The sequence below is a fragment of the Sebastes fasciatus genome, chromosome 3, assembly GCF_043250625.1.
Source record: "Sebastes fasciatus isolate fSebFas1 chromosome 3, fSebFas1.pri, whole genome shotgun sequence".
NCBI lineage: Eukaryota > Metazoa > Chordata > Actinopteri > Perciformes > Sebastidae > Sebastes > Sebastes fasciatus.
The window spans coordinates 34,830,846-34,856,273 of NC_133797.1; the positions used below are offsets into that span (position 1 = coordinate 34,830,846).

Below are 25,428 nucleotides of genomic sequence, written 5' to 3' on the forward strand. Positions count from 1 at the left end.
TCGAACCAACTTAATATAACACAACGCCTTAGTTTGTATTGAAAAAGTATGAAAAAGATCTATGCAGGACTGTAAAACGCTCAATGCAAAAGTGCAAGTCGTCGCTTGGCTTTCAACCTCTACTCAACTTGTCAGTGCATTTCTGGAGTTGTGAATGTTTGTAGATGTTATAATGTCACTCGACTCCTTTTTTTTTTTTTTTTTTTCTAGTGTGTGTGTTCAGACAGAATGCAAGGCGAATTTTAGAAGCGGTGTGCATACAACGTCGATGGAAATAACGCGATTAAATGCAAAATGTTTCAAGTTGATTGGAAAAAGTCGTGCTAAAGTCATGCTAAAGCCGCGTTCACGTCCTACTGTTTGAACCGTCATTACGAGCAGCAGAGTGAGAAAAAATAACAAATAGATATCAGGAATGACAATACCTCCCTCTTGGTGAAAGAACTACACACACGTCAACAAACTGTTGGCAAAATGGCTGCAAACTCACCACCGCTGGCTGTTGCATCGAAACAAAATCCAGTAGTAACAATAAAACAATCAAATAAGCTAATAATGAACTGCTACAAATGCATGACACAACAAAAGAAGTGTGGCTACAAGGTTAGCAGTGGGGCTAACTATCTTGGAATGATGTGTGGACACTCCAAACTCGGAACAACGGGTTTTTTTTTTCTCTTTCTTCCTATTCTGCTGGCATTGTCTGAATGCAGTTCCTGCAGCTTTATGAATCTACTTTATAAAAGTACAGAGACGGGAAGAAAAAAGAGATGCGAGAAAATAACAAAGAGTTTCTGGTGAGTTCAGAAGTCGAGCTGAACACAGACACACACGGTGCCTTCAAGTGAAACTCGTGAGCTCGTGTTTACAACACGGGAAGTCGTGTACGCGATATGCTTGGCGTTCACGTGGTTAAGTCGTGAGAACACCGCTACGTTACTGTCGGCGTCTAGAAGCCACAGAGGCTAACAATTTAGCAAGCGGGTAACATAATGCAGGAAATGCAAAGGCATAATGATGGAAAAAGATGAGTTCGTTGGGAATATCAACATTTTCCTCAGACATATAAAATTATGAAGAAAAACAATATATGACTAAAATTACAATGTAATCACTTATTATTCACCCAAAAATGTACTTCCACGCCATCCGCCATTTCTGACAACTTCAAAAAAAAAACGTCACAACTCGTGAACTCTGAGCTTTCAGAAACTTTCCACTTACGAGGTCGTGAATACCGCAAGAGGGGGGCGTTCATTTGGACTCTTCTCGTGAACACGGTAAACACAACCCCCATTTGAAGGCACCAACAGTCACACTCCCACAGAAACGACTGGTGCGTCTGTTTCTAGCTAGCTTATAGCTAACGTCTGTACTGTCGGTACATTGGCTGTTTGGGGCAAATAAACATAAAGGCTCAAATTGAGGCTAAAATGGGCTTTGCTGTCTGTCTGAACACACCTGTAGAGATACCTTCCCTCTGCTGAATACCTCTGTTAACAAAACCGTTCTTCCTGAGTCTCTCTCGCCCGACTAGTTCCTCCTCCATGTGTGTCTGACTGACCGGCGGCACCGAGAATGGCGCCAAAGATTGTTCTGTAGCTCACTTAGATGGGGTGTTGCTGGTCAGCGTGTGTGTGATTATTCTTACATTTCCCCCCTCCAAAATGTAAACCCATGAGTGTCAACGTGTGGTCCGTCAGGATGTCATTGTGAAGTCGTGTGACTGGAGCAGTGGGTGACATCTTATAAATTGTGCTTTCTTTGGGGGTCGGGGAGGATAAAAATGACATTTCGTGGTTAACTGGTTAATTAATTTGGTCTTTTGTAGATTATTTTTGTGTGTCAATTATGAAATTAAACAACAGGTGGTTTTCACAACGGCTCTTCTAGACTTTTCTTTTTCTTCAGACAAACTTGTTTCTTTCTCAATTTCTCTGTTTGTCTGTCCGTCTGTCTGTCTGTCTGTGTCTGTCTGTCTGTCTGTCTACGACGGAGTATTAGTGCCACATTCAGGGTGAAAAAAAATCTGAGAATTCTAGAATAAAGTCATATTACGAGAAAAAAGTTTTAATATTATAAGAATAAAGTCATAAAAATGAAAAAACGTCATAGTATAGTATGTCGAAAAATTTCATGAAAAAACTAGTATGTCATGACATTTTCATGAAAAAAAGTCAGTATAGAATGTTGAAATTTTTATGAAAAAAATTTATAGTATATGTCGAAAAATTTTATGAAAAAGTCTGTCATGACATTTTCATGAAAAAAGTCATAGTATAGTATGTCGAAAAATGTCATGACATTTTTTTATAGTATAGTATGTCAAAACATTTGATGAAAAAATTTCATAAAAAAAGTCATAGTATAGTATATCGAAAAATTTAATGAAAAAATGTCAGTATAGTATGGTGAAAAATTTTATTAAAAAAAACAGTATATACTATACTATGACTTTCTTTCAAAAACTTGGAAAAAAATTTCATAGTATAGTATGTCGAAATTTTTTATGAAAAAAAGTCAGTGCTGAAGTTTTATGAAAAAAGTCATAGTATAGTATGTTGAAAAATGTCATGAAAAAAGTCATAGTATGTCAAAACATCTGATGAAAAAAGTCATAGTATAGCATGTTGAAAAATAAAAATAGTCATAGTATAATAGGTCGAAAAATTAAAAAAGTATTGGTATAGTATATCGGAAAAAGTCAGTATAGCATGTTGAAAAAAGTCAGAGTAAATGTCATAGTATAGTATGTCAAAAAGTCATAGTATTGTCAGTTGAAAAAAGTCTGTATAGTATGTCGAAAAATGTCATTTCATAGTATGTCAAAAAGTCATAAAAACTTCAAAGTATAGTACTTCGAAAAAAGGCAAAGCATAGTATGTCATAAAAGTCAGTACAGGTTGCCATAGTCATTACAAAGTTGCAGTATATCATTCCATAAGTAAATTGCCTTAAAAAGTAGTTAAAAAATATTATACTATAGTATGACATAAGTGAAAAAAGCCACTTTCTAGTATGCCATAAAGAGTAAAACACATCACTATATTGTATCTTAGAAAAAACACACTAAATAAAGTCCATCAAAAGTTATCTTTAAAAAGTCATGTTTTGTATTGTCCGACCAAAAATGTACAATTGTAAAAAATAAAGAAAAGCCAGAAATCTTAGCATTTTTTTTGCTTGAAAAATTGGTCAATTATGAAAATAGTTGCAATTATTTCTCTGTTGATTAATTGATGCAGCTCTACCGTAAACAACTGAAATTTCCCTAAATGTTGCAATATTTTCTAAAAATCATGATTATAACTCTAGGATTTTTTAATAATATAATCTAAATAAAGGTTCTAAATTTGAGAGTATTAATAAAGCAGTAGTGAGTGTGCCAGAGCTGGCTAGCTCACAGCCGCCGCTCTGCACTGCTCTCAAACGACGGTTACAGCTGATAACAACGGTGAAGGGTTGCCCCCACCCTTCGGTTCGCTATTGTTTGCACCTTAAGCTGCAAGCCGCTGGTTCGATGTCCGCCATGTCGAGAGCCGTTGAGATGCAATAGAAATGCTCCCAATCTTGTATTGAGCTGTTTTAAAAACAAAACGACACAACGTAAACTATAAAAAGTTTATATCTGACTGGGTGCAGAGGGACCAAAAAAATAAATAAATAAAGCAAAGAACTGCACTCTGTTGAGACCAAAGACTGTAAAACACTAGTGACTGAGACAAGTCTGAGATAACAATAAAAAAAAAGACCAAACTCCAGTACAACAGCTCCGGTCCAGCCCCCGAAAACAAACCAAAACAGCGTCACAGCTACAATGAATATGCTTTATTTTCCTTTTACAAAAACAAATAAAACAAAAACAATTACCGTCTAGAAATACAGGTATACAAGAAATAATATGATGGGAGTATTTGCAGTTGAATGCCTGGTTGTCAACAGCCAGTTGGATAATAATAATAAAATTAAAATGAGTTAACTACTTGTGGATGTTAAAGCTTCCAACCAAATGAAATCCTGTGCAGAGCATCGTTTCCCAAAATAACTTCAGTACTAAGCCTTCACCTGTGAGTGGTTTGGTTACACAGGAAAATCTTAGTACAAAAATAATTTAGGGGAAATTCAGCTGCTGAGGGCTTCGCTTCGCTTCTCGTGTAGTTAATGATACTGTAATACTGATTTTGACCCAAACGCTCTAGCTAGGAGGTTATTATGAACATTGAGGTACACAGCGGATATGATATGAAGCACAGCAAAAATACAAAAGAAAGATTAAGTGTTGAGTATCTCCTTGGTGTACCTGTTTCATCTCTTTTCCACATCTGTAATGAAATCATTGCCTGCTTATGTTCTTATTTAGTGTCTAAGGCACTTTTAAAAGAAACATACTGTTAACATTTAGGAGAAGGGCAAAGAAATCCGCCGTAGATCCATGATAAAGGAAAAGACTTAATAGTTGATGGATGGTTATGGACACCATGGCATGTAGTTTTTTCACACTGTAGTGGTTTAACTGTTGAGGTGGCTGCTGTATTTCAAGCAGAAGCTTTACTTCACTTTGCTAAAAACGCTGTTAAAGGAACTTAGGCTAAAATTGCAAGGAAAGAACAAAACCTTGTTTTCAGACAACCCGTCACCGGTGAATACTAAGTGCTTAATCAGGTCTGTCGGTAGTCTGAAGAGTTCGGTTTCAACTTACAAAAACCATGGCACAAACCAGCCTCCGTTTGTTCACTATCACGTTATATTGGAGTCACAGAGCAGAAAAATTAATACAGAGCAGGTTAACTCTTACCGCTGTTCTGAAGGTATTTCTAAAATTAAATCGACACTTCTAACCGCACAACTCTTTGCTTTCTTTTAATTTTTAGCCAGCTTGGGTGAGAAGTCCTTAAAAGAAACGCTAAACCGGTGGAGTGCTCCTGTAACATCGTCGGACTCACGATGGACGGGAGCCAAATCGAATAATAAAAACATTATTCAATAACATTGAATAATGTTTTTATATTTATTTTTTTACTTGCTCTAAAGTCCGTTTCAAACCGCCGGAGACGCAGCTGAAATAGTCATACATACCATATCATTACTAAAGGGCATAATAAGGTGTAATCTATTCATTCATTGTCTTCTGAAAGTTTTAAGTCTAGCTGACTATATCTGACTTTAAATGAATAAGTCTGTTAATTTACGCAGTCACACATCAACAATTTTTCCTTTTGCCACCTGTCCTTCCTGCATTTGGCCTGGATTGTGTGTTTAACGTCTTTGTATTTGTCTAATATTATAGTTTGTAAAATGTGCCGCTCTGCTGACAGTAGACTTGTCCATGTCTGTGATTGGTCATAAACTGCGTTTGTTAGGGTTAGTGAAGCCAGATAACGAGAAGATACTCCGGGTATGTTGAACTCGCTTCGTAGTACAGGCCTCAGGCAGCAGGAAATGAATAAATCTCCATGCTTGTGTTGTAAATTGTACTTATATTAACATGGTTTTGATTTGTATGAAAATAAAAAACAATGAAATGTGACATGAATATGAACAAATATAACAAACATTTTTATTTTGTTGTAGGGTTGTAATTTGGGAAACACGTTAAAAAACAGTTGTCATAGAATTGTAGATGTTAAAATTAAAAATTTTCTGAGCATTTTAAGGACTTCTGTTCCATGCTGGCTAAAAACTTTAAAGTTAAAAATATTTTTTTATTGTGTAACAAACTGAATATTATTTTTTTCCTCCAGGTGGTTAGGAGAGTCTTTGAGGATGTTGAAACTGCCTTCAGAACAGAGGTAAGCTTTTATGTTTCCAAAGATTGGCAGAAAAACCGATGCTTCAGCTCTGTGACTCGAACGTAGTGACAATACGAACTGAGGCAATGCACAAACACTGAAATGTAGTGAGAAGCCGACTATTTTCATAATTTTCTAATCAAACTACAAGTTTAACCATTTAGTGTCACATTTAAAACGTGGACTGAGCGCGTCTTTAGTGCTTCCAGTAAGAGCTTCTTTTTATCTCGTGTTGGTTTCCAGTTAAAAATTATAAAATCTTCCTGTGCAGTTCTGTGCATCATTCGCAGCTCATGCCAACCCACAGTAGAGGACAAATTGTCAACAATACAAAACACGTTGACCTTGTGAGCTATTAGATTTCTAGTTAAAACCCAGCGAGACATTCCTTCATTAAATGTTGAGATGAAGCAACACAGAAAATAAAATACCTTTCTTTTTTCACAGTAATAATACTTTCAATTCAGAGTCCGCGTTCTTCTATTGCATGTCCCGAGATGTTAGTCGTTCCTGTAGTGTAGAAGCTGACGGTCTGTACTTCAGATGGAGACTCGTGCAACAAAAGTAGCCGGCGTGGCGGTCCGAAGGCCACGGTGACCTTGGTTTTTGAAAGGAGGGTACGAGATGGCTTTTACACAACTAGTGAGCAGAACACGTATGACAACACCAGAGTGAAACGTGTTTCCTTGTAGTCCTGCATTTCCAGTATGGGGGGTGCGTTCACATAAGTTACATACTTGGTGTGTGTGTACACTTCACAGCCTCCACCTACAGTTTCATATGTATAAAAAGCACTTTGCACCTATGCATACTTTCTCAATAAGCTGAGCAGATAACTTCACGCCTGATGGGAGGGAGAGTGTTACGTCATGACGCTGAGATGATACATGGCCGAGAGACGAGCCAGGACTAGCAGCTTGCCGGAGAACAGAGTAAGGCAGTATTGTCTGTTTGCCCCTGTGAGTCTCCAGGACTGGAGGCTTGACGTCAGGGGAGGGCGGTGGATTTTCCCTGCAGTGTTAACTGATACAAAAAGGGCTGCCAGGCACACTCCGCCCGGCGTTACCAAAAACATCGCTCCAATCTCCTGTCCAGTCAGTGGTTTGAAATGAATAAAGACGATGGTGACGCCGAGGCTGTTTTTTTGGGGGGGGAAACTGGGCGCAGGTGGGTGAGGTGGAGGTGAGGTGGGTAGTGATGAGGGGAAGGGGAAAAGTGAGGAAAGAGAGGGTCGCCACGTTTACTCGGCGTTGGTGGTTTGCGTCTCGTTGAAATCGCCAGCACGGCTGTCGGCGTCGTCGTCTGACATGTCAACGGAGGCGCCGTCCAGGTTGAGGTTGCGGCGGCCCGAACGGCCAGAGGAGAAGGTGCTGACCGGACCGCCACGCCTAGTCAGAACAGATCAACAGAACAACTTAAACCTCTGCTGCTTTAAGGAGCAGTTCAACATTTAGAGGAATTCACTGATTTGCTTTCTTGTCAAGCGTGAGATGAGAAGATCAATACTCTAATACCGCTCTAATGTCTGTGTGTAAGGGAGGCAATTAGCTTAGCTTAGCATAAAGACTGGAAGCAGGGGGGAACAGCTAGCTGGACTCAAAGTTCAAAAATATGCATCGCAGCACCTCGAGAACTGGATTCTGTTGGATCTTGCTCGTTTAATCTGTAAACAGTTAGAAATGTAAAAACGCAGAGTTATATGCTGGAACAATGACTTGGCGATCAGCGGCGGGAAGCAGTGAAATATTTGCAGCATGTAGCTCCTGTGAAAACATAACTTTTTACATTTCTGTTAATGTACAGATTAAACAAACTAGATGCCTCTTAATTACTTGATATATGGCGGCTTGTTCTACGTGAGATGTAGTAAACGACTATATCGCGAACATTGAGGAAAAATATGAATTCTATTTTGGTAACGAAGGCTGCGCTTCAACAATGGGATTCACGGTGGAGTGCTAGACCCAAAATCCAATGAGCATAAAAAATGTGATAGAATCAAGGAGCACAAAATACTAACATTTCACTAGTTTAATTGGCTCACATCACAATAGACTCGTTACTCGTTTTGGCACGGAGCCTTCTTCAGAGCGTTTGAAGATTCAGTTCAGTAATGTACACAAGGGCAGAGTTAAAGCTCGGGTTGGTAATCTAGAGAAATCAGCAAGAGAACGCTAGATTTTTAAAAATGATCCAAATGAAAAACGGAGCCCAGTGTTGCTAAATCTTCTCCACTAAAAGTACTGTAGCAGCACTAGCTGGTAAAGTCCCTAAATCTAGGGCGAAAGTTGCCAAGTCGGCAACACTGATAGCCCGTTCCTTCAGACCTCCCCTACAAAGCCCTACGACAGTCAGAGATGCCAGATTTTTCTTTTTTTTGTCAGAGCATTTGATTTATTAATTGTAGTCAGAGAATTTCAACTTATATAACAAAACATGTTTTTGAGGAACATTGGCAACCCTAGCTTTAACACACAGCTGGGAGTTGGATCAGCATCACCTCCTCATATGCTAGATATGTCGGATAAACCAAACAACCCCTTAAACAACGAATCCGAACAGGCAATATGGATTATGCAATTTGAAAACATTATGCTGAAGCAAACTACGGTTCACCCTCTTCATTCAAATTATGTGGGACTGAGAAATTAATGAGGAAATGATGTTTTAGAGAAACTGGCCAAATGTTTTGGATATACACTCAACATTATGACACCAAATGGACTTCAGCTTAAAATGCTTTTTAGGTTAGGACTGTTTGTAGTCTTTTGAAACCTACGGACTACCTATGTGATCATTTGATAATACAAGACCATCCGTAGACCAGCCTATGAATAAAACTGAATGAGGTTTATTCAAGTGTCCCCTTATTGCCATCTAGTGTAGGGTCTTAATAGTGAAACCAATGATGGTCAGAAACAGTGATTTTGTGGAGCTCAACATTGTCTGTAATGTGGTTTGGATCAGATTTAACTATAAGCTTGTGATTGGTACCTGTATCTAGAACCACGGGGAGAGAAAAGTGATCGGTTCCAACCCCCAGCTGTGTGTTAACTCTGTCCTTGTGTATATTACTGAACTGAATCTGTATACTCCAAACGCTCCGTGCCGAAACGAATGTGATGTGATCCAATTACACAAAGTGAAATGCTAGGATTTTTTTATCCTCCTTGATTTTGATCGCATTTCTTTATATACAAATATTGATCGTCACGTCATTTTTTTAAGCCGCCGGCATGAGACTCGCTTTGGCGTTTTGCTTCAGCGGCTCTCTCCCTCCCACAGACACTCTCCTGGGTGAGTGTGTGAGGCGTAGAGCATGGATGTGTATAAGGGGCGCGTCTTTTTGTATCTGAAGGGAAGCAGTGAAAAAGGAAAGAGCCTGAAGAGAGCAAAAGAAGTGAAGCGCCAAAGTCAATTTATACGTGTTCAGGTTGGAAAAAGTGATGGAAGATGCCAGCCTCAAACTAACCAACGCGTTGTTTTGCGGTGCGTGTATATACTAGCTATTACGGTAAGAACGTGCAAGAACTGACTTCAAAATAAAAGAGATCTCCCCGTGAATGAGATGCAATTTCACATTCATTCAATAAGTCAGTCAAAAATAAATAAATATTAAATATATAGTGCATGATAATTAAAAACAACTACTTCCTGCAAACTGTATTTCAGAGACAATTTTAATTTCAATTTTGTGAATAATTTGTCTTTGATCTTCTCATCTAACTCTCGGTAAGAAAGAAAATAAGCGTTTCCCAAAATGTCAAACTATTCCTTTAACCAGGCAACATAGCACAAATAAGATGAGCCTTTCCAATATGCACACAAGCTAACATCAGATGTATCAATACTTATAACTTTTAAATTCTACAAATAAATATATCAGAATTCTATTACCACTAAAATAGCTTGACACCTTACAGCAATTATGCACTACTGTATGATCGTGTCATTAAGAGATCACATATTCAGTGTTTTTATGTTGCCCTTTACGGTTCTTCTTGCTTCAGTCTATTTTTTTGTATTTCTCTTTAAATGTCTAACACGGGGACAGCAGAGTCCTCCTCTTACCTGAGACGGTTCTTGAGGGAGTTGACCTCCCGGGTGAGACCCTCGCTGGCCTCGGTGGCGTCGTCCAGCTCCCTCTGCAGCTTCCTGCGGGTGGCGTTGGCCCTGGTGGCCTCCTCCTCCGCCTCCTCCAGCTGACGCTTCAGCTGCTTCATGCGAGAGGTGGCTTTCTCCATCTGACGGGAGGACGGACACATGGGGAAACAGGAGGACACAGTGAGAGGTCGTGGGCGGTTTGGCTGGACAACCATCCTGAGTAAAAGTGAATCTTTCCACGCGTGACACGACACTTTGCTTCTCGTGAGTCAATACCTGCTCCTTGTACTGGTCAGCGTGACGGCGCTCATCCTCCACCTGCATCATCACCTCCTTCAGCTTCTTCTCCGTACGACGGACGATCTTGTTGGCTGCTGCTCTCTCCCTGCAAATTCAAATTGGAAACATGTAAGACGAGAGCTCATCACCATCTGTATTTACTGTTTAGTCCAACTTTATGAAACAAAAGCAGCTAAATCTTTCACACAGGACTCTCACTAGCGACGTCTACCACCATTCATGTCTTAAAATCAACGCCATGATCATTTATTGATGTTAAAATGACAGACAATGAACCTTTACGTGTACCCTGTTACCTGTTACATCACTTGACAATATCTCCTCAAACGGATACAACATGTCCTCTGTGTGTACATCTTGTGAAAACAGGTGAGTTTGGTCACTTACTTTGCTTCCTGCTCCAGCTGCTCCTCCAGCTGCAGGATCTTGGCCTCCAGGGCAGTGATGGACGCCTTAAACTTTGACTTGACGGTCCCCTCCAGCTCTGCCAGCTTGGATTTCAAATCCTGCGTTTATAATATGCAACGGTTAGGATCGTGAGCGTTAAATATGATAAAATATAAACATACTTACTAGCCATCAAGAGTAGAGGTGAAACATTAACGTTCCCTAATGTGAGGGGAATTAAAAGCTTCTGGATTTGATCACTTTCACATAGTAGAGGTGTTTTTAATGGCTCACATTCAACATGGATACAAAGCCACCAGGTAACCACCTCCTCTCTTGTTTTATCCAACCCCTGTACTGTATGTATATGAGCACATACATCATATATGATAATGTATTTAACAATTCATACAAGACCTTGTTCTGCCGCTCCATCTGTTGCCGAGCGTTCTCGCTCTTCTGTGCAGTGCTGCGTTCTCCGGCCAGCTCCGTGTTCAGGTTGTCCACCTGAGGAAGAAGAGAGATGAAGGTGAGGGACAGGTTGATGCTCAGTGTAAACTGATACTACTTTATGGACTCCATGTTTTGAGTATTTCAACAGTTTACTGACGAACTGTCTGTGAATGAGGATGTGTGTATAGTGCCAATTTTGGAACCAGGTTTATGACGATGCTTAGGACCATTATCTCACGTGCAGTCAGTTTACCTGGAGGTTGGTCTTTCTGAAACGGTCGTTGAGCAGCTCCGTGTTGCCCTGCTCTTCCTCCAGCTCCTCCTCCAGCTGGGCGATGCGAGCCTCCAGCCTCCTCTTCTCTTCCAGCAGCGACGACCTGACACACACACACACACACACACACACACATTTTTATTCATGGTATTTGCAGGAATCCTGAAGTTAAATTTAAAACCTTTCAAGACCTTTTTTAAGACACTTTCCATTTTCATTTATAAGAGAGTAATATCGGTAATACACAAGCTAGAAACACAATGTTGTTTTTGCAGCCTACAAAGCTTTCTGAGATCAGAGTCGCATTTATAAACTTTATTTTAACTTATCTATGAGTGATGAATTTTATCATTTTTATTGACATTTGAGCAATTATTTTATCTTTTGATTTTATCCTGAATTGTGAAGCTATTTTAGAGTTTCAATATGAGCGCTATAAATTAATTAATAATCGGCCTGACGTTTAAGTAATTGTAATATCACGGCAATGGTGGCTTACAGCATAGTTCCTTAAAGTGAGGCTTGCAGGCCTCAAACATTTTGTGCGTCATATTAGCATATATCTTGATTTACGGCCAAAAACATGTTTTGTGAGGTCACAGTGACCTTTAACCACCAAAATCTCATCCTAGAGTCCAAGTGGACGTTTGTGTGAAATTTTAACAAAATTCCCTTAAGGCGTTCCTGAGATATCGCGTACATGAGAATGGAACAGATGTGAGGTCACAGTGACCTTGACCTTTGACCATTAGTTCATCCTAATTTGGTCAAATATTACTGTGGGATAATATTTTTTAAAATATCAGTCTAAACAAGGTGACTCTTACTTTCCAGAAGCACTGTTGGCGATCTCATCAGCCAGCTCATCCCTCTCCTGTTCAGCATGTCGGCGGGCCCTCTCTGACGCTGCGTGGTCCTACACAAACAACACAGACAACACGTTAGTGTTAGTATAGAGAAGATCTTGTATGAGCTTCAATCCCATTCTTGTTCATCAAATAAGGGAATGAAGTTTGATAAAAAGTTTGATATTCATTCTTTCCATAAGTCACTTTGCTTGTCATAAATAAAAAAGACATTAACAGCTCATATTAGCTGACTCTAATTCAAAACAATTTTTAAATTTAAAACAAAATGTGGAATTTGACCTCCTGTAGCTGTAGGATTTCAGCTTCTAGGCCCTTGAGTTTCTTCTCGTTCTCCTTGGACTGGGTGAAGATCTCGTCCCTGGAGGCTCTGGCCTCCTCCAGCTCCCTCTGATAGTCCTTCATCTGAGCCTACAGAACAGAGACAAGGTGGACCGAGTCAAAGGCTGACACAGCAGAAAAGTGGCCAGTCATGCCAGGGGTTTTCAAACTGAGAGGTGTGCACTGCGCTGAAGCATGGCAGCGCAAATATAACAGGAAGTTAAGTTAGTTAGTTTGGCCCATTGATTTGCCGGCTTATCAACACAGCAGCTGACACACAGGACTCCATGGCAACAATAAACTTAGTGTTTCCATCCCCCGAAGCATCATGCGAGCTTGTAGTTCCAAAACTTTGAGCATGATTATAACCCCCAATTGAAACTAAGGCAAAGAATAAAAATCCATTAATAGTTACTTTTTTCATGCTGCACCATCAATATGTTGTCAACAGTACAGTTAACGGAGGCTCACAGTGTCCCATCAATGTGGTTCTCAGATTCCATTCACTAACAGAAATCTGCCCTGTGTTGAAAACCTGTAAACCTTTGAAAAGCACTTTCAAATGCTTCTAGGCTATGCACTGAACAGGTGTGTGTGTGTGTGTGTGTGTATGTGTACCTGTAGTTTTTTGAGTTGTTTAACAGCCTCCTCTCTGCCTTTGTTAGCGGCTTCGATCTGTCCCTCCAGCTCGTTCAGGTCCATCTCCAGCTTCTTCTTGGAGGCGACAGCCAGAGTTCTCTGTTTCCTCTCGTCCTCCAACTCTGCCTCCATCTCACGCACCTGGAGGATAAAAACAACACGACATGTCAGACTAAACAAATGTTTCAGCACAAAATGTTAAAGAAAATGTGTATAATGTATGAGCAGAATTTTTCAGATCAAAGTTTTGAATTTCAAGAAAAATATAAGACGTGTGGAGCAAATTCATGATCATCTGTGTTTCCCTGTGTACCTGTTTGACAAGCGACCTCTTCTTCTCCTCTCCCTGCTCATCTCGGGCCTGCAGGTCTCGGTCAAACTGGGCCTTCATGGCCTGCATGTTGACCTCCAGACGCAGTTTGGCGTCCTCTGTGGCCTGAAGCTCGTCCTCCAGCTCCTCCAGCTGAGTTCTCATCTCCTCCACCTGTTGCTCCAGCGTTCGCTTGGACTTCTCCAGTTCGTGGACCTGTACGCAGCATCGGGAGAAACAATAACGTCAGCGAAACAGGCTGGACGAAGCCAGATCAAAGATCCTCCGAAAACCCTGTGTGGATTTCCAGAAAGAAGAATACTTTTTGAGATTTGAGTGATTTGTACCTTACATTAAAACTATCCTGGCTGATCAGACTGTACTCGAATACTAAAAATCAGCATCATCAGTTCTTCACTCAAAGATTTAATTTGCATCCAACAGTGTCATTTAAGAGGTCAAAGGTCACTCACATTCTTCCCCACGTCATCCTTTGAGCTCATCAGGTCCTCCATTTCAGCGCGGAGCTGCTTGTTAAACCGCTCCAGTTCCTCCTTGGCCTCCAAGGCCTCCTCCAGAGCTCTGGCCATAGACAGAGCCTTGGTGTCCTTCTCTCTGGCCTCGGCCTCCGCGCGGTCACGCTCCTCAGCGTAACGAGCTGAGATGGTTTTCTCTTCGGCGAGCAGCTAGTGTAGACAAACAAACAACTGGCCTTCAATACACTGGCATACTGTACATCTGACCTCAATCCATCATTTCGGAGGCATTTTGGCGGTCCAGCGTACCTGGTCAAACTTCTTTTGTTTTTTTTCAAGGTTTGAGACGATCTGTCTCTGGTGGTCCAGGTCCACCATCAGGTCGTCCAGCTCCTGCTGCAGTCGGTTCTTGGTCTTCTCCATCTTGTCCATGGCCATGGTCTTCTCCTCCAGACGCTGGTTGGTCAGCTCCACGTCCTTCTGGAGCTTCCTCTTCACCTCCTCCAGGCCCTCCATCGACCCCACATCCTCCTCCAGCTTCTTCTTTGTCTCAAACAGCTACAGGAAGGCCAGTTTTTAAATCAGTGAATACATAAAGGTAATACAACATTTCAAGAGGTTGCTTTCTTGTCGTCATTGTGGCCTTTAGTGTCACAGTGACGAAATGAGCAGCAGCGCTATGTGCAAAGTCGGCAGTAAGACAACTGAAAAGATGAGGTGAATTAGAATATAATGAGTTGTGTGATTTGTCCTTCTACCAGCAGAAGTTTATCTGTAAAATTTGCAGTTCCCTACTGAGATCCATCCGCCTCCACACTTCATGTGGTCTTTAATTTGTTGCAAGCTCTCACTGTTTTGCCAGCTGTGAACACCTGCCGTTGATGTGCAGAGCAGCATGCGGACAGCTGTAAACAGCTGTAAACTTTGGCCTGGCCCTTCTCTTGGCACTCAGTGGCGTATCAGTGGTACCTGAAAGGTGTGCCTGCCTCATATGCTTGTGTGTGTCAGACCTTCAGATGTGTACAGTATGTGTACGAATATATATGTGCTGTACATGTTTATGAACGACTACCTGAGAGTGCACCGTCTGCAGCTGTTTCTCCATGTTGCGTCGTGCCTCCTCATCCTCCTCCTGCTGCTCCAGCAAGGTGTTCTTATCCACCTCCAGCTGGCGGATTTGGCCGCTCAGGTTCAGCTTCTGACGCGTCTCTTCCTGCCGCAACTCCTACACGCCAAGACAGGAAAAGACAAGCAGGGAGACGTATCTGTTAATCCTGGTATGATTAGTATAAGAGGTACCCGTTATGTACTAATTAGTGAACACATTTTTAAATACATAAAGATTCAGGTAAGGTGCATTTTCACACACGCTGTATGCTGTTGTTGAAATATCACCATAAAAAACCTTTAGACTGTGTCGATTTGCTCTGTATGACACTGTTGACGTTATTCTAACAGCCTTCTTGATTTCATTGTGTACATCAGAAACAACCCTAACATCCTACTATTTGGACTTCAGACTAAATTATGGTGACAAATATTTAACATTTGTTACTTTTAAAGTGATTCCAGATCAAGTTTCCTGTCGCTTTAAACTTGGCTGATGTTGATGCTGTCTTTCGTACCTCTGAGTCTTGCAGTTTGCTGTTCAGTTTGTCGACTTCCTTGGCCAGTTTGAGTCCCTTCTTCTCGGCCTCCTCCAGCAAAGCGGACGCATTGTCCAGCTCCGTCTAACAAAAGACACGTGGGGTTTATGAGGAAAGCACAATAAATGAGTCCAACGTGTGCCATGAATATTCCCTCTAAAATATGTGTTGAGTAATCTGGGGCTATGTCCCTTCATTTCATAGCAAAGCTGCTCCAAATCGTTGCTTCTCTGACGTCTAGAACTGTCTGTGGGTGTATTTACCTGGAGTTTGTGTGAGCGTTCGGCCAGCTCTCCTTTGGCCTTCTCTACCTCGGTGGCCCTGGACATAAACTCCTGCAGCTGGGCCTCCAGTTTCTTCCTCTTATATTCGGACTCTGTCTTGGTCTGCTGCAGACTTTTCACATCACAGGCCAACTCTTTGTTGTCACTCTCCAGACTCTGCTTGTTCTTCTCCAGGTTGGCCTTGAACTGCGCAGAGCAAACAAAAAAATAAAAAAAATGTTTTTATGGTTTTATGTTCATAGCCATAGTATCTGAATTGTTGCTGGGATCCTTTCTGTTAATTGACAGTTTAATTACACTGTCTGTCTTCATATCATACATCTGATGTAGGTTGATGTGTACAAGCCCTGCGAGTGTAACCAGGTACGACTGACTCACCCTCTTGGCCTGTTCCAGCTGTTCGGACAGTTCTTCCAGCGAAGTGGCGTGCCTCTGTCTCACTTCCTGGATCTGGGCCTCGTGGTTTTTGGTCTCCTCGTCTATGGCCTTCTTCAGCTCCGCCACCTCTTGCTCTCGCTTGGACCTGCAGTTCAGACACAAGAGAGAGGGTTAAGAGGAGAGGACGCCTTCTCAGATACAAAACACATCTTAACATGCAGGATTTATTGTTGTGGTCATCCTAATAAAACACATTATATTGTAGGAGGTAACTTTGATGTTTGAAAAACTGTTTAGAGGTTGGAACCACTGAAATAAATTCTATGCATGTTTGTAGAGAATAGCAAACACTGCTTATATTAGTGACCGCTTGTGATCTCACTTCCCCGCTTTATATGCAAATAAACACGTAGTAGACACATGGCTAATACGGCAGATGTTGCAATGTAATATGAATCACTTGAGGCAATTTAACAGATTTTGAATAGCTGCCTCTGTAGTCAGAAAAGATACTCCCAACACCTGTAAACAGACTTTGATAAAAGTGGAAAATCAGCCTTTATCATCATTGATAAACCAGCTTTAAATAATCACCGGAGCTCCTGCTGGGCAGCGGTGGTATCCAGCGTGTCCTCCAGCTCCGTCTTCAGGGCCTCGAGCTCCTCACTCAGGTCCCTCTTCAGTTTTTCAGCTTTACTTCGACACATCTTCTCCGACTCCAGGTCCTCCTGAAGCTCAGCAAGGTGGGCCTGCAGCTCCCGAACCTGCTTCAAGGCGTTGTTCTTCTGGACGGTCTCCTCATCGCTCCTGGTTGGAGACACACAAAAGATCAGTTTTTCAGAGTAGACCCTTGTCTTACAACGTAGTCTTCCTCGTAATGAAGACCGAGAACACATCTCTTTAGCTTAGACCTTCAGCTGAGGATCTGAATTTCTTCTACAACAATTCCAACTTGTATTGTCTGTCTAAAGTAGTGATATGTACATTAAATGAAAGGAAAGTCAGTGATGTCAGTTTTTAAACTGAAATGGGTCCACCAGTGCACACATGGTGGCAGTGTGGTGAACCGTTTACAGCTGAAGCTGTCCACATAACACGTACGGGTGATCACTGTGAAGATGAGCATGATAATGAGACTGTTGATCTGTTTGCTGCTGAAAGTGAAGCCAAGTCTAATTCATGCTGGCTGCAACAGTCCTGTAACATTCCTCTCTTGTGAAGACACCCACTGATTAAACACACTGAATGTAATAATAATGATTCAGTTTCATAATTAACACAATGCCACAGCGCTGATTAAAGGCTCTAATGACTCCAATATAAAAGTAATTCACCATTTTACAAAAAAACAAAACAACCACAATACAATTGTTCCCGGAATAGCTGCTGAATTCAAAATGAGGCACATCAAGTTTAATGAAAGCTTAATTATCTGCAGCTGTGACTAAACTGATGATTTCTGCGTGTGAAATTAGTCGGACAGGCGCTAACCAACGACCGCTGTAGTCTGGAGTATTGGCCTGCTGGAAGGAGGAAACTGCTGAGAAGTGGACATTAAAATACTCTGAGCCGACCTTCAGAGCAACGACCTCCACAGCTGTTTCATCTGCATGCAGTCTTGTGACGGCTACAAATTATTCAATATGACTGCAAACGTGTCGCTCAGAATATTTTTCCAACTGTGGAAAATCAGGATAAACGGAGGAGTGAGGCTAGATTAACAGAATATGTTGTTGCAGTGACAGAGTGGCAAGACGCAGGTCTAATAAAGCTGCCAACGGTTTTCACAATCAGCACAAAAATCTTCTGATGGTAAAAAAAACAGGTTTGTTACAGTTTGTCTCAATCGCTTTGGCCCATTTTTCGAAACAGTCTTTCTCTAAACAACTCTATTGCATGTTTGCGAACGGTACTAACTCACCAAAACACTTCATTCATGCTTCAAAATCTCGTTATTGTGTCAGTAAATTGACCACCAAAATGAAAAGTTGTTTTGTCATCGTGTGAGCCGTACTGGTCAAAATGTTTAGATGTTTTATCACCATGGCACTCAACTGGAAATGTTTCTAATATACAAAGCTGTGTTTGTTTAACTTTTTTTGTTTCCACAGACTACTTACTGTATTATACAAGAACGTAAGTTTTGTCTCGCTGAATGCTGAAACAGAAAATTCACTTTTGATCCTTCATGGAAAGTCTACTACTAAATATACTGTGACCAGAAATTTTGCCACAAAAGGACATCTATGCCAAAAAACAACAACAACAACCCTGCAACAATGAAAAAACCTGCTGTAGTTCAGTTCAAAAACAACTAATTGTACCCTCTCGTCATAGATATTTATAGAATATACATGAATATCTAACAGATTTTGATAATTGAATGGATCATTTTGCATGTGACGGCTCAAACGATGAAAGAATATTTAGAAGTTGTGAAGAGGACGACAACTTCACTGAGAATCAACTCATCAGTTTTTGATCAGCCAGACGTGTTCAAGTGGTTACTGTACTGACTCTTTTGTACATGTGCCAAAACACGTGCAATTTGCTTGAATGAATGATAAATTCTAATCGGTTGTGAACAACTAACTAATTGTTTCGAGATTTGAATTTATTGTTTGAAAAAAAAATATTCTCTTTAAATAATTGAGCCAAAGCGAATGAGTAAAACGGTAATAGTTTCTCCTCCACTGTTAAACGACAGCCTGATTTAGCCCAGCTCTCGTTTATTGCTTCATGTGGAAAACTACTGCAAAGCCCAGGACAGAGAGCATCAATCAACATCAATTTGCCTGTAATCAGACACGGCTGCCTCCAAGATGAAAGGTCAGCGTCGCTGACGGAAAACGCTGCAGCTGAGAGCTGAAGAAGGAAAGTAAGAGAGGGACTGAGTAGAGACTGAGGTGAGTGAAAGATAGCAGTGTGCTGAAACACCAACAGCAGCAGCTGAAGAGGACGTTAGCTGCTTTAAGTCAGAGTTGACTCTGTGTTCGTTTGTGTCTATTTTAGGTCTTCCTATTGACTTGGAGTGCAGTTGTCATGGAAATAGGATGAACTGCGCTAGTGAGAGGATGTGTGTGAAGTTGTACATTACATACTGAAAATGAGCAATACCGCCAACAGTGGTATTTAACCACACCAGTTTAGGTTTGTAGTGATGTGACTTCAGAGGAGTTTGCCCAGTAGTGGCTGTAAAAATACACTTTGATCCTTGATTCCATACAAAACAATTCATGTGCTTTCTTCAAAATCAGGTGTCAACAGTTGTTGAGCTGAGACGATATCTGTATCGTTGTGACGTGCCAAACGCTTAGACAGTTATCTTTGGACTTCCAATCAATGAGCAATAACTTAAAGGATATAATCTCATGTGCGTCATTATATGCAAGAAGACGAATTTATAGAGTGTTATAGTAAGAGTATTAAACTGGAATTTTAAGGAATATTTTTGGCTTAAAGTTAAGTGTTGTGATGAGTTTTAATGCACTGGGGTCATATGAGCCAATACTTTCTTTTATTCAATTCTGCTGAATTTTCTTTCTTTTATATCTTTGCTTGAATGTCCTGTATTTAGTTTATCAGTGTTTTATATTCTGCAGAAGGTGTCTGTCACATTTGATAGATTGTTTTGTGTCTATAACTGACCTGGCCAGAGCAGCCTGCAGCTCCTCCTCCTTCTTGCTCAGTTGGATCTTCAGCTCCTCTATCTGCGCCTGGAGCTCAACAATCTGGTCCTGCAGGTCCGTCGTCTCGGCATCCAGTTTGCGTTTGGCCTTCTCCAGCTCCTGCCGCGTTTTCTCCTCCTTCTTTAAACGCTCTGAAGGGAGGCACAATCACATGCCTCATAAACAAGATGCTAAATCAAACATTGCCAATAATTACATAAATATTTAAAAAAATTAACTTGGTTTTAGGTGATCTCAGGAAGTAAATGAGTGAAGTCACAGGTTACAGAGGGGTCATAAGAGGTCACAGAAAGTGACAAACCACAAACACCTAATTGCTAACAACCTGACACAACTAACAGTAATCAGATTAGCTGCTTTGCTTAAATGCATGGTTGTATTTTCTTTTTTCAAACATTCCTAAATACCTCGGGGCTGCCCCTCTTAGTCGACTTATCGCTCGTTTTGGTCTTAGTCGACTAAGATTTCTTTAGTCGTCATTTTTTATGCTGAATAGCTTATTTCTAAGAAACTTATGAGCACATCTCTGATAAACACAAGATTTAAAATGGTGCTTTTGTGTGATTCTTTGTGGAGAAACTCAGTTTTACAGATCTATCGATTAAATCACCTAATCGATAAGTCGACAAAATCGTATGAGTAGTTAGTAGACAAAATTTATTTGGCCGAGGACAGCTCTAAAATGTATTCATATTTTTCAGCGTAGCCTGTTGTTGTTCATGTTTACACTGTACTTTCTTACATATAGGCTACTGTAACTTCTCACAGACAACTACCAAACCTGAATTAGTCTTTCAACAGATGTGACAGTGGCCATCCACCTATTTGTGCCTGTTCTAGTAAATGTTCCCTATTCTTAGAGGCAAAATGGAGACAGTAACAGTAGCTCACCCTCCAGGTCAACCATCATCATCTCCTGCTTGTTCTTGACCTTTCCGAGGTTCTTTGCTTTCTCTTCCTCCTCCGTCAGCTGGGAGGTCATCTCGCCGATCCTGTCCTCCAGAAGCTTTTTCTCCTGTTGGGTAAAATCAAAGCGTGGGTTAGACTGGGAGCTTTAAGACACACAAATACTATATATGGAGGTGTAACGGTATCTTAATATCTATCCCATCATATGCCTCATCCATCATCACCTTGTTTTATTTATATTTTACCTTTTCTGCTGTCTGGTTCTTGTTTGACCCATCATTTGCAGATCTAACCTTCTCACCTTAAGGAACTTGGAGTTGTGGTCCTCCAGCAGGAGGATGTCCTCCTCCATTTTCTTGATCTTCGCCTCGGCTGTCACTTTATCCAGCTGCAGCTTCTGTCTGGCAGCTTCCTCCTCATCGAGCTGCTCCTCCAGGTCCTGTTGAGAGGAAAACACACACATACGCACAGATAAAGTTTCATAACCAATCTAATGCCGTGAGGTTAAAGTCTGAACGCCGAAGTTTGACACGTGAAACTCTTTAATGCCCCTCAACACTTGGCTTAAAAATTGTAAAAGTATTTCTCTACAACATTAAATATCGATGACTAAAAAAGCAACAATCTATGTAAAAAGAAACATCTTAAAGTATTACTTAACACTTGGAAACTCAGTTAATTTGCCTCATCAGTGGGGTTTGATGAGATTCGTTAGACAAGGCCTCTTCAACCTCTACATAAATGACAAAAGGCCCTTTAAATGTTCAAATGAGGACAATCATGATAGCGAATAATGTTCTTGAAAGGCCGGCGCTAACAGCATGGATGTCAGCATATCAGAACAAGAGGAGAAGAAAGGTTTGTGTATGTAGAAGTTAAGTTTTAAATAGGTGAATATATAAACCTGTATGTGTGACTGCATCTTCTTCTTCTCATTCTGCAGGCTCTGGTTCCTCTCCTCCTCCTCCTCCACACGAGACTCCAGGTCATGAAGGATCTCTTCCAACTCTTGCTTCCTGGAGAGCAGACGAACTCTCATCTCTTCGGCCTCGGCAAAGAGCTCCGTCTCCGCGTGGAGTTGTTCTGCTAGAATATTCTTCTCCTCTACGAGCTGGAGAGAGGGAACAGTGATAAGAAATATATCCAGCCTTCTTTGCTGCAATATTTATTTCTTCAATTTTTATCAATAATTGATAGAAAACAGTAAATACAGTCGTTTCCTTACAAACACAGAATTAAAAGCATGTTACAATGGATTTTGAAATAATAAAGTTTCTGTGGACTTTATCAGGGCCACAATTATATCAGCTCGTACAAGGCAAAAATTTGTACTTTCCATAACAGATGGCATGTTTACCTGTTGGTGTTTCCTCTCCATCTCCACAAGCTCATTCTCCACCTTGAGCTGTATCTCCTTCACCTTTACCAGCTCCTCATCTCTGGATTGCAGCTCCTCCTCCTGCCTGGTGACCTGCAGCAGCGGCTTCACCTGAGAGAGAGAGAGAGAGAGAGAGAGAGAGAGAGAGAGAGAGAGAGAGAGAGAGAGAGAGAGAGAGAGAGAGAGAGAGAGAGAAATAATTTCTGAAGTGTTCACCAAATGAAACTTAACACTTTTTAAGATATAGAATGAAATTTAATATCCTTTTCATGGTCATACTGGTGACATCAAGCAGTAGGGACTACAATTATTTATTAAAGGTATAATATGTTTCATTTGTCGGTGGGTGTTTGTAAACCGAAAATTCAAAGTTGGCCCCTCCTATAAATAAAACTTTATATTCTGATTGTTTCACGGCTGTCGTATTATCCTCATGTCAAATTGAAAAATAACAATTTTCACAAAAAACTCAGAGAATCGCCTTCCACCGGCTTATAAATACTTATAAGTAGTTTCACTGTCTTTGTTGTAGCTGCTCTTCCCTTTCTTTGTGGTAGTTTCCATCATATTCCACCTAAATCTGCATAGCTTTGGCTTTGTAGTGCTCGCAATTTTCTCCATTGGGCATACCGTAGCAAAGACGGTGACAGGTCAACCTGCACTTGACCCACGTGTGCTCGGTTTGACAGCAAACACAGCGCCGTGATGACAGCCTTCCCTACTTTAGTCACAGCCGCTGGATAAAAGCCAGATTTTAAAAAAGTGTCTGTACTGCAGTGGTTTGACTTTTGAAAACTAGAGCCAGTGAAAATGTGGGACAAGAGATAAAAATGCTGTGCAGTCCCTCGTAAAGTGGGACACCTGGTCACCCTATTGTAGATTACAACAGCCTGCAAGCACATACAACAAATATATGTAACCAATGTTACTGTCTATGGCAGGCAAGAAAAAATATTCAAGATCTTTGTAAACTAAATTTAAGACTTTGAAATACCTTCTAAGGTTAAGGAACTGAATTCTATGTTAATACCCCGCTCTAATGAGCCCAGTGAAACCAAAAGAGATGAACTTGACAGTTTATTCTTGACCTTGGCAAGAAATCAACAGCAGTTGACAAAACAATCTCAAGATCCACTTATGCTCTGGAGGTTTTGACCGTATCACGCGGCCCTCATCAGCAGATGGAGTTTGCTTAGTTGCCATAGAAATATAGATGTTCAAACTTTTTTTTAAGCAAAAAAAAAAGGAAAAGTTTGAACATCTACATCCAGCTGGGTAAACTGATGGAGAGATTTTAGTATTCTTTATCGCCCGTTATGTTACTTATTGAGCCATTCAATTAGTAATTTCTGAAAACGCTCAGATAGTCAGGTGAAGCAGAGAGCTGTGTATCATCTGTGTAGCACATGTGAACTACTTTGTTGGCAGAGGTAAACGTCAGCCGTCAGGGTTCTCACCTTGGTGAAGAGCCTCCACCACTGCCAGTGTCGCAGCTTCAAGTAGGCAGCACAGTTCCTCTGGAGGACCTTCAGGGCACTCAGCTGCTGCTGCTTCTTAGCAAAGGCCCTATGGGAAGAAATGGTACAATAACAGGCGACAAATCAATGTCTGGGTATAGCAGCTTTTTTTAAGTAGCAGTGTTTTTGAAGACCAAGGTTGGGCTGTTTTTAGTGTACAGACGAGCTGTAACTGCACCAAACTTACAGTCTTTTCCCACAAGCACTTCAGTACTTGTGTTTTTTTTTTTAATGGGTACTACTGGGAGGAGCTTCAAGCTTACATATGTGACTTGACATGACAGATGCATTTATACTTGACAGACTTTCTGATCCTTTGTGTCTCAGACCACCTCTGGGTGTTTGAGTGTTTGCATCCCTGTCCTTAAATACATCTCTCTTGGGTATCCTAATGCAGATATACTGTATGTTCATATGTAAGAGACATTTGAATAAAAATACAGAGATGTGACACTCACTTGCGTGCCAAGTATCCACGGCAAACAGACTGGAAGTAGATGATGATGTCAGTGATCTTCAGATCTCTCTCCTCCTCCAGGTGAGCGAGAACACCAGTCCTGAAGAAGATCTTACTCTGACCGATACGGAACAGGTTGGGGTCCAGCTCCAGGGCTCGGATCTATAAAAGGCACATCAAAGGTTTTTAAGAATTTACCTCCGTAGGCAGGGTTACCTTTTGTTTTAATAAATTCAAGACATGTCACTGGGAAACAGTTTGACATTACAATAAAGCAAGTTTTTGTGTTAAAGTGTTTCCAGCACAGGAACTTTTTCCAGGGGAGCTAAACCTGCATTTTGCGGCAGTTTAGAGAGTTAGAGAGTGAATGAGAGAGAGGGAGCTGGGCAAGTGAAATAAAACATAATATTCAGATTTTTATGAGTTTCATGGCAGTTAAACTTTAAAGTAGCTCAGCAGATCACTGTGTAGACATGAGCTCTGGAGTTTCCAGTTTCCTTTCTCTAATCTGCATGTCTCCTTTTCATTCATTACATCAAACTCAAACATCAGAGTCATGCGACAGTAAATACAAAGAAGAACAGGATGACTCTGTTTTGTTTCCTCATGTGGGAAAGTTGTGTTTCAAATGCTGCCGTCATTCTTTAACTCATCGGATGTGAAGGAAATGCAAAAGGGACTTTTAGTTGAGTTTAGTTCCTGAGGTTAGTTCCTCTGGTTTCATAGTTCCTGGAACTTTTTTGGTCAAAAAAGGCTAATAGTCAGTCCCTAAAATTCAGTAGCTCAGCAGAATACATATTATGTTATTGTTTTCAGGGTTGTAGTTTCAAACTGAAATACAGAAAAAAAGCCCTACCATTCTCTCACAGGCTTGTTTCCCATCCATGAATCCCTTGGGGATAGCGTTAGGCGTCAGGATCTCATATCTGTGAACAACAATAGAGAACATTAATATAAACTTTTGCTTTGAGTAAAATGGAGTTAGAGAGTTCAAAAAGCTTCTTATTGTTTGTCACCTTTGTCTGAACTCCTGGAAGACGATGCGGTTGGGGAAGCCCTGTCGGCAGATGCGGATCCCCTCTAGGACTCCGTTACACCTCAGCTGGTCCAGAACCAGGTGAGGCTCCAGTTTACCAGCCTGAAGAAGAAACAAATACACCACTAAGACCAGAAGCAAGTTTTTCTATCGTATAATCACTGCTCTACAAAAAAAAATCTTTGGTCTGCAGGTTAGCATTACTGGATTTCAAT

The 25,428-nt window shown here is 40.9% G+C and overlaps 1 protein-coding gene across 2 annotated transcripts in view; it reads right to left on the reverse strand.

The window, feature by feature from the left end:
- Window positions 1-3,813: 3,813 nt before the first annotated feature.
- The window catches only part of myh10 (myosin, heavy chain 10, non-muscle), a 65,816-nt gene continuing 44,201 nt past the window's right edge, over window positions 3,814-25,428 (reverse strand). For both annotated transcript variants that reach the window (XM_074630568.1, XM_074630566.1), the window contains 26 exons: window positions 25,194-25,315; window positions 25,034-25,103; window positions 24,179-24,339; window positions 23,661-23,769; window positions 22,183-22,314; window positions 21,730-21,936; window positions 21,127-21,264; window positions 20,808-20,931; window positions 19,876-20,047; window positions 16,822-17,034; window positions 16,228-16,372; window positions 15,829-16,035; window positions 15,545-15,649; window positions 14,992-15,144; window positions 14,229-14,477; window positions 13,917-14,129; window positions 13,447-13,659; window positions 13,113-13,274; window positions 12,456-12,584; window positions 12,135-12,223; window positions 11,287-11,410; window positions 10,998-11,087; window positions 10,581-10,699; window positions 10,170-10,278; window positions 9,861-10,033; window positions 3,814-7,177 (listed from right to left, as the gene is read on the reverse strand). In XM_074630568.1, coding sequence (XP_074486669.1) covers window positions 7,030-7,177; window positions 9,861-10,033; window positions 10,170-10,278; window positions 10,581-10,699; window positions 10,998-11,087; window positions 11,287-11,410; window positions 12,135-12,223; window positions 12,456-12,584; window positions 13,113-13,274; window positions 13,447-13,659; window positions 13,917-14,129; window positions 14,229-14,477; window positions 14,992-15,144; window positions 15,545-15,649; window positions 15,829-16,035; window positions 16,228-16,372; window positions 16,822-17,034; window positions 19,876-20,047; window positions 20,808-20,931; window positions 21,127-21,264; window positions 21,730-21,936; window positions 22,183-22,314; window positions 23,661-23,769; window positions 24,179-24,339; window positions 25,034-25,103; window positions 25,194-25,315 — 3,876 coding nt within the window. In that variant the 3' untranslated portion in view covers window positions 3,814-7,029. The remainder of the gene's footprint in view (window positions 7,178-9,860; window positions 10,034-10,169; window positions 10,279-10,580; window positions 10,700-10,997; window positions 11,088-11,286; window positions 11,411-12,134; window positions 12,224-12,455; window positions 12,585-13,112; window positions 13,275-13,446; window positions 13,660-13,916; window positions 14,130-14,228; window positions 14,478-14,991; window positions 15,145-15,544; window positions 15,650-15,828; window positions 16,036-16,227; window positions 16,373-16,821; window positions 17,035-19,875; window positions 20,048-20,807; window positions 20,932-21,126; window positions 21,265-21,729; window positions 21,937-22,182; window positions 22,315-23,660; window positions 23,770-24,178; window positions 24,340-25,033; window positions 25,104-25,193; window positions 25,316-25,428) is intronic.